Raw genomic sequence first — 14,412 nt, 5'->3', positions numbered from 1 at the left:
GGCTTAAATGAATTCAGAACTAAAAAGTGAAGCATAATAACATGAATTGCTTATTGTTTTATCAATAAATTATTAATGAAAATATTTGCATGTGTATTCAGGTTTTAAGAATTATTTTATTGAACTATGAAATTAAACTGTATTATGCTTAGGGGCAAAATTGTATGAAATATTAAACATGTGAATATATCTTGCCTGTACTCTATTGCTGAATGTAACGATTATTATACAAGAGTTAAATGTGGGTAGTTGTAATTTTACAACTTTCTTGCATTTAGTGTCGTTTTAATAGGATATTCAGTGTCTAGATAATAATTTTAAATTAAAGAATAACTTGTAATTATTGGATGAAATAAAATGTCTTATTATTATATGGACTAACGTTTGAGGGTAGTTTTAAAATTTTTGTCATCGTTGCGTATTATGTTCAGCTGTTCACACAACCGCCCGATCTTCGCCACTCCGCTCCGGATATGTTATCCCACTACACGCGTACCTATAAATGTAAGGTGTATATTTTTTAAGTTTTGTATGTACTGTGGTCTAGGTCAAGGTGCAATCGCGTCTCTCCCTAGTACTGCAGTTTTGTTTTCAACTGTGATTAAATCACATTACAACTTAGTGTTTTGTTTCATTTATGTCCTGCTATCCTATAAAACAAGTGTGTTGTCGGTGATGACTTATGAATAAAAAATTGGATCTGCAGAATCAACGATACTTCGGTAACTTGATTCTCCGAAGATCGAAGAATTGCTCTTGTAGTGGGAGCGGGCGAGGCATATTGCTTGTGCGACCGACGACTTTGGGCGCTTAAAGGTTATTGGGTCGCGACTATGAGATAGTAGAATTTTTTTTTACTGTAATATCTATTAAATCATGCAATATTTATGTTAATTTTTTTTCCTCACGCTTCAGCTGCTTACGTAAAAGCAGCGCCAAAGACGACGTGGCTAACAATGTTGCCAGAACAAAGTCTTGCAACTGCAGCTGTCGAAGGAGTTGTGGTGCCGGTTCCTGATTAGTTTATATGGACGACTCAGCTACAAAGTCGTCGTGGGCGAAGAGGCCTTATGCCTTGCAATGGGCTTTAAATAAAAACCAAGTTGGTCTTATAAAGCTTAACTAATTATGCTTTCGCTATCCATGAAGACCCGTCGATAAAATAAGGCTTATATCACACGATTGGCCAGTTACAACTGAATAGTAACAAAGTTTAGTTTTAACGAAATTGAGTAGACTTGTTAATTGTAATTATAATAACCCTTGAAATGTTCCGATTGGTATAAAGGCATGTTATCACAGTACCATGTATTTTAACTAATTCCCAGGAAATGCAAGTTTTCTTTTCATTTTTTATTTTAGTCTACAGTTGCTAGCTGCAAAGAGAAACCCGATACCAAACCAAAATCACTTTTATTTACACTCCAGAAAGGTTTACATCAACATTGTAAATCATAGGACAAACGACATTAAAGAAATAATAAAACAGCATTTAAAAGTCGAGAAATTATTCTAAAAACTTACGTATAGCGAACAACATTATAACATTCCAATATTTTTGTACTCTTTAAAACGTGATAAATTACAAAACGCATTCGGTTACTCGCAGCATTCACTTTGTAAATCGATTACTAAAACATTACAATATTCATTAGAAATAATAATTACAATTAATAAAATAAGCAACGCGGCCCCTCAGGCGGCGCCGCGGAGTACCATTCCGCTCGGGAGTCGAAACCAACGCTTCATACTTCATCACAATCCCACAACAGGTACGGGCCCCGTTCAAACAATTTCCTCAACATACTGATATCTAATGATTATATAACATCATATAATATATTATATAACAAATTTTATCAATACTTTAGTCAAATCTACTCTATGAATACCTAAAATTATAAAGCGTATGGGAAATATTCAGAGTGTAAGTGTACAATTGTGTATCATACAAATGAATATTGAGATAAATGCGGTTTGGGGGAATGCATTTGATTTGGTTATTTTTGGCTGTTTTCTTCAGTTAACAAAAAAAAAACAATGGGGAGAGTCAACGGAAACCATGTTCACCAGTTTGGCTCTCAAATATTGAGAGGAAAATCCTCGAGTCTTCGGTGGAAACTGCCATCGTGCACGACACAATGAGAGTTGACTTAGGCGCTCGCAATCAGTCTTTCGTGTACACAAACACACACACACATATTAATATTGTCTTTTATCAAATGTATTTTGTTATCAACATTCACACAAAAGTTATAAGTCAGGGGTATCAAACTCGGGGTCCGAGGTGAAAAAAAAAATTTCAGGTCAATATATCTGTTGGCTCAGTTTTCATAATCTCGAGTCTATAAATTATCTTCCGAAATATGAAAGGCAATGTCAGGTGACATTGTATTTCATTTTACATACTAGGTACTAGTAGAAATTTTGTTTCAATGAACTTTGATTTTTTTTAAGTTTGACACCCTCAATGTAAGTACTCAAAATGTTTCTCATAAACTTGTCTGTCATTACAAACTGTCCTTTTAAATTGATCTATACCAGTTTGTAACGCTCTCTACCGCAATTAGACTACCTCATTGGTTATTAACTACTACCCGAAATGATATAAGCATTCCATTTATGAAATGAATGCCTAATCATTAGACAGAAATAACAAATTTAAAATTATTAAGTATTAAAATTACATAAATAGGTTTCATTTAATGCCATGGTGAACATAAATATAAGAAACCAGGTCTACATTACTCTGGGATACCGCTACGTAAACACATGGTGCCTTGCACTTCTTGAATTAATAACACCTTAAGGCACCTTGCAAACTGAAGTCCAAACAGATCAAAAATTGATTTATTGCAACAATTACACAATTTCACATAACCGTGGTTATTATACTTATATAAATACACGTGGGTTCCATTCACAATTACCTAAGAGTTTATAAATTAGGGTGTAGCCATAGTTGTTGGTGTTGCAGAGTGTTCAACTGCTGAGAACTGCGTCGTCCAGGAGCGGCACTTTGGCCACCTCGAAGAATATCGTGTGCGAGTACTTGTTCCTTACTGTGCTGATGGCAGACTTGGGCTTCTTGTGCAGCGCAGCGTTCTGCGCTAATACTATAGGCAATATGTCCTTAAGCGTGTATCCTGGAAAACAGAGATGGATGATTAATGTTGATTTGAGTTGTCAAATATCTAGTGATCGTTCTTCACAGAGGACTTGCGCGAACTTTTCACTAGATAAAATTACTACAAAATGTTTAGAATACTAATATATTACTAGTATTGTACCTTTTAAATGGATTTGCCTTGGATATGCCTTTGTATCCTCTGTATCGGTATTTATCACAATCCATACAATACACTATTTAAATTAATTAATGTAAGGTATTTTCATAACACTGAGTCACCACTTTGGACAGATTTCAAAATCGATTTTATACTAATTTTCAAATCAGTCCATATAAGAATAAAATTATAATATTATCTATGTTAATTTCGAATTATCCAAATTTCTCTTTAATGATGAACTCCAGGATGCCCAATTTTTGATTTAGATTTTTGCCCAAATGATTACACACGCAAAGTAACATACAAATCTTTTATATTTTAATACTTAAAGTATCTTTTTTTTATAAGGATAATTTGTTTAACACATTATTCTTTGTAATTTTGTTTTGTGTGATATTTTATATAACAATTGCCAAGGTGCATATCCGGCTTATCGGGACAAGTATCACAATAGTACGTTGTTTGATGTCTTTTGCCAGGTGTACTCCGTTATCACGATTCATGATAATGGGGATCAAAAACTTTAACTTTTCTAGACTCTATGCCATGGATATCAGGTTCGAACTGAGATTGTATTTCCATTTGAATGATATAATTTTACACTTCATAAGATTAAACAAAGAGAGCATAGGAACCTGAGTCGAAGGAACTAAACGTGAACAACTATCGCTGCGCATCAAGTTATGGCAGCGTACGAAGAGGTCAGCGACAGTCACCTCTCGCGTTGCAGCATAAAATCGCGTGGAGAGTGAGACTCACCTCTCCTCCATCCTCGAACTATTGGCTAGTTCTACTCTAGGATCAGGTACTTGGCGGTCAATTATCAAGGAGTTGAACGTACCGGTGTAGTATTGGAGGGTGCTGGACCAGTTGCCGAGCGACTTCATGCGCAGCGCGATGTAGAGCGCCGCGGCCGCCATCTTGCTGTCCGAGTGCGACAACAGGCCGTACTCGAGCAGGCACTGCTCCAACACGAACCGCGCCAGTGTCAACGTCGGCATCGACACGCGGGCGCACTGCAAACAGTTAAAAACATTTCATGCGACGCGCATTTCTGCATCTTAATCACAACCTCCAAAAAGGTTTCTATTTTCATCATCATGCCCATTCAGAATTTTACTAACTTGTTTAACATGTAACATTTTTAAGGTTATTACAAACCGGCCATAAACAAACAGTACAGCCAAAATGGTTTTTAATTATATACACATGCGACGGTCATGCTTATTTTTCCCTCGCCTTCATATCGCCATGCTTTCCTAAGGTGCGGTACAGCGGTTTCGGTCCTTTTAGGAAAAAATAAAATAATACTTTAAACTTGCCATGCCTTTGCAAATCTGATTAATTGTATACACAAGTCCATATTTTGAAGAGATGTTCTTAAAGTCTTTCAATGTTTTTAGCTCATGTTGGTTTCTCTCAAAGAATGATGATGAAATTTAGAATCAAGCTATGGTCTTGTTTGTCGAGCAAAAATCCTACAATCAGAGAGGGACTAAATAATACTCACTCTCGCGTATCTCCTGAGGAATCTATAAGATAAAGGTATTCCGAGATCAAAGTCCACAACCCGTAAGATGTTCATCTCCATCTTGAGCAGCTGTCCCAGGGTGTAGGCGCCGTCGCAGATGTATAGGAAGTCATCCACTAGCGGGGGAATGCGTTCCTGAAATCGAATTAGTTTTACACTGTATTTTTACTTGAAATCTTTTTGATTTCCATGGTAACATACGATAGCTTCGTCGCGCTCCCTCAATAGTTAAGTTATTCCACTATAGTGGAACCGCAACTACTGTAGAATAGCGGAAGCACAAAAGATGAGCGCTTGACGTAATATGTGATGGGGGAGTACCGCCACACCCGACATTCCCCCATCATCGCTTGCATACTTAAGGGAGTATTATAAAGGAGATTTCAGTAGCATAACATCTACACTGATTGTCATTGAAATACAAAATTTTAGTATACTTCTAGTTTACTAGGAGTTCAACTTCAGTAAATATCTTATATAAATAAATAACAACTACTATAACCGAAAACATCGACTAAATTGTAATGAAAATAAAGATATCCTTATTAAAAAATGTGCCTGTAAATTTCATGTTTAAACCTACCGATAATTTAATACTATATTAATCAAGACTGATCGGGAGGGGGGCTGACGACGCGCCTAGCCGGTTTAGTGAAGTCTCTTTTTTGGCCCTTTTTTAATTGGGAACAGGGTTTTGTATTTCTTAATAATTTTTCACTTCAATTTTATTTTCGTTATCGTCTTCCATAGTACACAATATATTTTTTTCCTCCTATCATTCTACAATTCCATCTTCTATTCTCAATTATTCCATTCCTTTCGTACATCCTCAAACACTTCAGTTATCCATTTCTATTACAGTATAACAGTTTTAATTATTTTCTCGTGTACATCAATTTTATCACGGATTTATTTTACTTTTTTTTTATATAAATAAATCTTTTTTAATAACTTTACATTGTTTTATCCACCTATATTTTGCTCCTGTCTATTGCGTATTGTGCAACTTTCCTATAGAAGTGAAGTCTCTTTACATTAGCAATGCTCTAGAAGCCGGTTCGAAAAATAAACAGATATCTAATTTCTTTAATGTCTACATTGTTTGTAAACAGTAGAAATGTTTATATATATATAGGTTACGGTACCAAACTCTGGACGTAAATCCTTAATGATTGGAAAACCATTACACAACACTTGTTTAACCTTGCCTTAACACATTTCTTTCTTTACATATATTCCACAGACTTTAACATCTGTGCCTTTGATTTCACATTTTTCAAATAACTGAATTTTTTTTGCTCGCTTCACTACTAGGTCTCCTAAAGTATTTCCTAACTTAAATGACCAAGAACTGTTTTTACGTATAAGTGTAGTTATAAGTGTTTCTTACGTCAAACTTTGAAGCAATGAAGAGAGCGGAAGCGCCTAACAGCTGAAGCTCCTCCTTTGTTAAATGTTCTTTCTCCGGCCGCGTCCTGGTGGACCTGGTTAGGAACAGATCCACTAGCTTCACCGCCAGGTACAGCGTCTCGTGGTTCAGCTCGAAACTCTCTTGGACCTCCACCATCCAGTCTACGAGGAGCGCTCGCATCCAGGACGTGATGCCTTTCATCCGTTGCAGGTAGTCATCAATGGGGAATAGTCGCTAAAATTAAAATAAAAAAAAAATTATTTAAAATGTTTTAATTTTGTGCTGACAGCGATTGTCTTAGACCATAGGTTCCAAAAGTCTCCTCATGTCTTGTGCAAACTGACCGATTATTCTTTTTCTTAGTTTCATATAGCATTGGATAAAATTATTATTGTATTACTTTTACATATAAACATCTTCTTGGAGAATTTCCTTTAAATTTTTTTTAATATCTATTTTCATTAGTATAGTTGTATATGAAGAATTGGATAACGCCAAAAATTATATAGATTTTTGACATGACATACATGAAAGTATAGTAAGGCGGTAATTCCTAACGTCGGGCCCATGCCCCACAGTGGGGCGAATTGATTATTAAAGGGGGCAATTTCAAAGTGGAATTGACACAAGTTTAACCGTTTCGCTTTAACATAAAAGTTACATACATACACCCACACATATATATATGTATATATATTCTTACGGCCTCCTATATATGTAATAAGTTTAGAAAGGTTTGGGGGAGGGGTGGTACATTGCCCAACAAATAGGTTGGAAAAATACTGATCAATGGTCTGTTTATAATTTTAGACATAAGTTTGAATTAATATCATGAGGAACAGTCGCAGTAACCTCACCTCTCTACTCTTCAGATAGTTGAAGATGTCCATGGCGTAGTGGGAAACCTGGAAGGGGTCATTCCAGTTCTCCTTGTCAAAGTCCACGACGCCGTCGGGCACGCGGTGTGGCGTCTCCTTCTCCTCGTCCAGGGACCGGTTGACGGAGTCGTCGAGGTTCACCTTGTTCAACTTCTCGCTGATTACCTTGTACTCTTCCTTCGTGGCATCTGCCGGACTTCTGTGAACCAGGGTTCAGTTATAGTTACAAGATATTCTTTTATATATAAAGTTAAATATAATCCATTTGAACTTAAATAAATTTTAAAAAAAGTTTTTTAAAAACATCGTATTTATGCCTTTAATTTGACAGTGTTGGTATAGAGACACATTTAACAAACAAATAAACATGGACTTTAAGATTGATGAAATTTTTTTTAATAAGAATCTGCGACAAAATTCCAAAAAATTTATAAAATAATGTTTATGAAGTAAATGAAATCGTTTTTAAGCGGTTTTATGTCGCGACCAAAGGAAGTAGACATTATCTATCAGTAATATAAGTAATAAATGTTAAAAAATGGACAATGTTAGGGCGTCGTGAAAAACAAACATAACACCAATTATTTTGAACCTAAGATATAAATATGAAATATATATATATATATATATATATATATATGTATATATATATATATATATATATATACACACACACACATATATGTACTAGGTGAACCCGCAAACGTTTTGCAAAAAAAATTAAAGTTTTTAATTAACAATTAAAAAATAAGGGTTGATCGTAGAGGGGTGAAAAATTAGGGTTGTATGTATTTTTGTATGCTGTATCATAATAACATAAAACCAAAAAAATTGTCTAAAAAATAAAAAAAAATTAGGGTTGGACCACTCTATCACTAAGGGGTATGGAAAATATACAGTAGACGATTCTCAGATCTACTGAATACGCATATAAAATTTGGTTAAAATCGGTCAAGCCGTTTCGGAGGAGTACGGTAACTAACATTGTGACATGAAAATTTTATATATTAGATATATATTTATATATATATTTAGCCTATTGGTTAAGATGTGATCGTCGATAGCGCGTTTAACTCCTGTCAGTCGCGACATATATCCCTTTTTTGTGAGCAAAAACCTTCTAAACTTTTCACACCTATTTCCAATTATACTGTATAAAGTGATCATTCTCATATTCAGATGTAAGTTGTATTCATTTATTTTTTCTAAACGAATGCGAATGACCTATATCTCCTCGCAGGACCAAGTCTACAGTTGATAGTAAACAATAATTTTCATATGTGGTAATGCAATTTTTTAAAACTCACTCTTCTTGATATATTATCATCGCCTTATTTATTATTTCTGAAACCCAATGTTTTTTTATTGAACTCTGACTGCTGCTCAAATGGCATTAGCAGATTCCGCAGGTATGAGGTGGTATGGCGCATAATGCGCCTAGCGTAAAAAAGCCTCGGGCCGTCACATATTACTATTTTACCCGATAGGGAAACCGCCTAGCTATTAGATCGCTTCGGTGGACGTTTCATGGAGTGACTAAGTTCAATGACCTCCCATTAGAGGACCTCGTCTTGGGCCGACACTTTTTTTTTTGGCCCCCGCTATTGGGGACTTCTTCCACCCCCTATTTAATTAGGAACTTGAATATTTATTTTCGTTCTCGTCTTCCATAGTACACAATATCTTTTTTTCCTCCTCCTATCATTCTACAATTCCATCTTCCAATCTCAATCATTCCATTCCTTTCGTACATCCTCAAACACTTCAGTTATCCATTTCTATTACAGTATCACAGTTTTAATTGGTTTAATTATTTTCTCGTGTACATCAATGTTGGGCCGTCACTTGGAAATACCCGCTTATCATTCCAATACATCTGTGAAGATCGAACCTCGGCCTGGTCGGTCGCTATTGCTTGGCTAATATCACTATTAGCACTAGCGCTAGCGCTGGGAGAAGTGTCGGAAGCTGAAGACTTTCCCTGTGATTTACGATCGAATCTCGTTTCCGACGTGATCGGTTTGTTATCAAATGGCGAAATCAGTCAATGAGCTATACATTCAACACATTAAAACTCTACTTCGAGTGCTGGTCTGGTGTAAAAATCAGGGAGGAATCAATAGCCTCCCTGATTAGAGAAGAAGATACAAAAGAAGAGCTCCTCCTACTATGTAGAAAAATAAGCATAGTGATAGATAAAAATAAGAACCTATAAAAATGTAAATACCCAAAATCAATAAAAACAATGTGATAATGTAATAAGTTTACAAAGAAATAAAATAAAGAAAATGTAAAATAGTAATGAGGGATGAATGAAAGGCGTTACAGAGCGAAAGGGAATGACAGAAGAATTGTGGTAAGACAGAAACGAAACGAACGATAGATCATATGATGCATAAAAGAAGAGTGAGAAAATAAAAATGTTCGTAAAAAATTATATAATGTAAAATAGTCCCTGTCCCACACAAGAAAGGGTGTACGAGAGGCTCCCAATAGCGGGGGCCAATTGAAAAAAAACCATTAAAGCTTTTTATCTATAATTAATCATCCTGTATATATGAATGCAATATTACATTTGCATTTAACTTTTCAATAACTATTGCTATTGTTCTTTGACTAACAGTTTCATATATCGTACATCAAAAAAATTACTTGGTTTCAGGAATATTAATGCAAAGCGACAAAAATCGAATTATAATATTTGAACTATTACATATTAAACTGCTGCAGACGGTACTAACAAAAGTAATTGTCCTATCGCATTCTAAATGAAAAAATAAATTAATATAACCTAATTCCAAATGGATCACTTTAAACCGAGTGGAGATAGGTGCAAAAACCCTAAAGATTTTTGTAGACGAATGAATTGTACCAGGGGTGGCGAAACTGCGGCACTTTTTTAGCTGCGATTGATTGTCGAATTATTTCAACATTTAAATTTATATAACCTATTTCAGCTCCTGGGAAATCGAAACATATTACTGGTGAACAATTATTATTCCACCATAAAACTAGCGAAATACAAACACCGATCATAATTAACCAAACGGCATCTTAAGTGTTATTAGGAGTGCTGTCATATACGTACGCCATTATATTTAATTTCAATGCACATATTTTGTACTTTTGTCATATAATTTTATTGTAAAAAACATTCGTTTGCGTGTTTTAATTGCGTATTAACCCTTAAATGCATAATGATGTAAAACTGCAACATACCACTTAAACTGAGAGAGTAAATGGAGTGTTGTATATATGCAACATACGGTTTTTTTAAAAAGTAAGTTTAAAAAATATTATATAAATTTTTATTTTGCCCTGCATTTTAATGTACTTATCTGCAAGATAAATATTTTTTTTAAAAGTATAAATAAATGTCATGCATTTAAGGGTTAAATTCCGGCTCGCGAAATAATTTCAAATTTCGAACAATGGCTAGTATCAAGATGCTTTGTCACCCCTGAGCTATAGATTCATTCACCAATTCAAAGCACCAACCAATCACACCCTGTATATACACATCCCCATACATTAACATATGAAACGCTTTATGCAAATTACTTCCTAGACAGTCATTGAACTTTTGTTAGCAAAAAAAAAAAACTGGAATGATTACTTAATATGCAAACACGTCTGAACATGTTTGTAATATATTTTAAAGACACCATTAGAAACAGTGCAGCGACTGTAGGCTTTAATTTAACTTTAACTAAATAAAAGCCCGTCTATATATTCTTAGCAGACTATATATGATATATCGACCTTGATATATATTTAGTGGCACATTTATTAAGAAAACAAATGATATAAAACTGTCCAATGATACACTAATGTTTCTTTATCAGTAACAAAATAAATATGACCTCTTTATTGCACAACAATAACATGCTAGGTAAATACTTAATATATCTATATCTTCTTATATAAATATATATATATATCCTTCATAATTATATTGCCAGATAGGAAACTGTATACAGGTTGATTACATTATAGGTGTAGAAGATAATAAGCAACATATGATTATATATATTAAGGGGACCGGAAAGTAATGTCGCTTTCTTAAGTTAAATTCACACGACTACATTTTTAACAAGTTTTTATTTCTAATCAACAATATATTCACCTTTGTTATCAACAATCTTTTGCCATCTAGTATACAAATCAATGCCGAAAGTGTTAACAAATCAATCAGGTTTTTGGTAAAATATGTCGACAGATACGACATTAATAAACATTTCTATCTGCAAACTATAGCACCGCCAGAAGTTATTCGCCTATCGCATTACAAATTAAAAAAAATTTAAGTAAATCATTTCAGAGTGTGATCACTCTTATGCAAGATAATTGGACATAAAAGAAACACTAAAGCTTTTTTACACCTATAACCAATCACCCTGTATATTAATATATGAGACTTATGTATATAGTTCTAAATAAAATGGTGGCTGTAACAGATAAACTTGGCATAAACAGAGATGATAAGTCATTCAAGTGTTTGTGTGAAATTTAGGCGATATCTGGTAAAGTATATATGTCTATATCTGTGTTAAACTATGTGTTGTGGTGGAGTTTCTTCATGCTTTTCCACAACTATAACATCTTGCAAGGCAGAATAGAGTCAATAATAAAATAGGTTAAAGAAAATAAATAGATAATAAGTTAATGATCAATAAGAGTTCTGTTAAAAGTTCCTATGTGAAAGAAATGTATTTCATCTTTTATATTTAATCAAATACTTCTTCCTACTTCTTCACAACTGTAACACTTTGCAAGGCAGAGTGAGTAGAGTCAATAATAAAATAGATAATAAGATAAGATCTCTGTTTAAAGTTTCTATGTTCAATAAATGTATTTTATCTTATATCTTAAACAAAATATTTTACAAGCATGTTGCTATTTTAATAAAGTTACATGCTGCAATGTGTTACAATAATACATTTGTAAATTACAAATGTGTTATGTTCAATGACTTAAGTGTTTAAAACCAGAGATAACATGTCACAAGTTTATAAAATCAAAGACCTCAATGGTTAGTGCACAAAGTATGTTGTATCTCATAATATTAATCATTTAATTGTCCACTCTGATCATGATGTTTAATTATCATCATCATATAAGCTGAAATATGTCTACTGCAAGGCATAGGCTTTACCAAAGATCACCAAGGTGATTAGTCTAGTTCTACCCACAACCTTAACTATATTGTTAGTCCATCTTGTGGTGGACTTACCCACACCATTTTTAATTTTGTATATCATAGATATGAACCAATTCAAAAGACTGCAGTCTTAAAAACTTAAAATGACATAGATTTTGGAAACAAAAATTATCCACATAGTTGTGTGGGATATCAGACATGTTTCATGAATGCCAATCTTACATTTTAAAGGCATTTAGTTAAATTACATTTATACAACTGATACACTAAGTTCTTAAACAAAAAAAAAACCCTCAATGGATCATCATCTATCATCACAGGTAACTATGTTGATAGTAGGGGGTGTATATCCCCTAATATTAGTTATTATATTTGGCTATATGTTTGTAGAAACAGCTGGAAAGATTTTCAAAAATAAAATTATAAGTCAGTTAATAAAAAATATATACTAACATGTTTTCTAATGCAGTCATATAAAGAGAAGGCTCTCCTGAAACATCACTTTTGCCTGATTTAACAGAGCTCTGACTTTGATTTTGGTTCTCCTTCCCCAAAGACCTTCGTTCAATGTTCTTCAGTATACCATTCTGAGCTCTTGTCGACACAGGCTTGGGTGGGTCCTTGGCGAAATGTTTCTGGACAGACTCTATAGCATTTGTTGCTACTTTTTGTAGAGTTTTTGCTTTGGAGGTTTTGCCATTAAGTAAAGTTGGTGGCTTGATGCTCTAAAAATGAACCATTATTTAGTGAAATAGTTTTAAAAAGGAAAACCATAAAAAAACATTTTAAACTTTATTAAAAGATTTGTTATTGTGTAGTTTCATCCTGCTTCTTCACCACAACTATAACACCTTGCAAAGCAGAGTTGAATCAAAAATAAAATAGATTAAAAAAAAAAATTAGTTTACAACTAATAACAGTTCTGATTAAGTTACCATGTTGATTAAACATATTTTATCTTTATCTTTTCTATAGTCATTGTAATTTATTTATACTAATTATAAAATTTTGCAGTTAATTCAAAATTCCTTATTAAAACATAATTTTTATATACAGTTAAAGTGAAACCATGTGCTTTTTAAACAAGTATTTTTGCAAATTGTTTAAATGTGAAAAAAAATATAATCCTTATAAAATATTAATAGAAAGTAGTAATTATCAAGTTTATGTCTAGGTTGAGTTTAATCGCTCAATAATTATAAGAAATCTATCTAAACTTGAGTGAACTGATGTTTGCAATTTTCAAAAATAGCAATCACAGATTTTGGAGGGAAAGTTCATTGACCTCGATTCACAACTATATCATACGTAAATCATATAATGAAATAATAATAACTGCATATTTTATCCCCGTATATACAAATTGTGGTGAGATGTTACAAAAAAAAGTACCCACACAGAGATCAGAAAATAAAAATGTGGTATTTAGTAACCTTTACAGTTGGCAGCAATTTGCTCTCCACCGTCACTTTCTTCAGAGCCAAGGTCTTATCTTTTTCGCTGACCACATTTGACTTGTTAAAGGCATTCGTGATGTCCCCGAAGGCCGCCCTTTTCGCCATTATATCTTTCAGGGGACTATCGGCCTTTCTTTTGTTAGTCACTTTCAGGCTGTCTTTGTGATTCTTCAGAGTAGCCAACTGCTTACTCCTCGTTGTGATTCCGTTGCTCATGATGCCGTTGAAGTTCTCATTGACGCCGATTGGCTTTGCTGCCAACTTTGTTGGCGCCATGTCTTACCTACAGATCGGTAAACACTTTTATAAAATCACGTACCCTACTTTAAAAACGTGCTAAACTATGCAAATGTTTCATAACAGAATAATCACAAAATAAATCTAATAAACAACACTAGAAGTTCATAACTTTAACGATCAAAAATGGAGGCAAAACAAGTGAACACGACAATGTTTATCTTGCGTCATAAAAACCAGTAAACTAATGCATACTTACGTTTTATTAACGGCGGCGGCCGTTTTGTAATAAATTTAGCCTAATTTAGAATTTGCACGGCCCCTATGGCTAATTGAAAATGTAAAATATTCTAAATATAATTTCAATACGTTATTTCAACTCGCAACCGAAATGAACATTCTACAAAAACCGTTGCTTCAAAAATCTGTTGGCATATGATTGGCCAA

General features: G+C 33.8%; 1 protein-coding gene across 1 annotated transcript; it reads right to left on the bottom strand.

Annotated features, from left to right (window-relative positions):
* Window positions 1–1,394: 1,394 nt before the first annotated feature.
* On the bottom strand, window positions 1,395–14,382 carry CycB3 (cyclin B3). Its single transcript, XM_068764910.1, has 8 exons — window positions 14,225–14,382; window positions 13,705–14,011; window positions 12,725–12,996; window positions 7,090–7,309; window positions 6,212–6,466; window positions 4,801–4,956; window positions 4,132–4,306; window positions 1,395–3,146 (listed from the first exon to the last, which is right to left on the bottom strand). Exons 2-8 carry the CDS (start codon window positions 14,002–14,004, stop codon window positions 2,983–2,985), a joined length of 1,542 nt encoding a protein of 513 aa, XP_068621011.1. The 5' UTR covers window positions 14,005–14,011; window positions 14,225–14,382; the 3' UTR covers window positions 1,395–2,982.
* Between the last annotated feature and the right edge of the window lie 30 nt (window positions 14,383–14,412).

The sequence above is a fragment of the Battus philenor genome, unplaced genomic scaffold (genome assembly GCF_028537555.1).
Source record: "Battus philenor isolate CCGP_79_NKW_IND1 unplaced genomic scaffold, ilBatPhil1.0.hap1 SCAF_2, whole genome shotgun sequence".
Taxonomy (NCBI): Eukaryota; Metazoa; Arthropoda; class Insecta; order Lepidoptera; family Papilionidae; genus Battus; species Battus philenor.
Note: the sequence above shows the minus strand (reverse complement) of the source record. Positions and strands in the feature narration are given on the sequence as shown.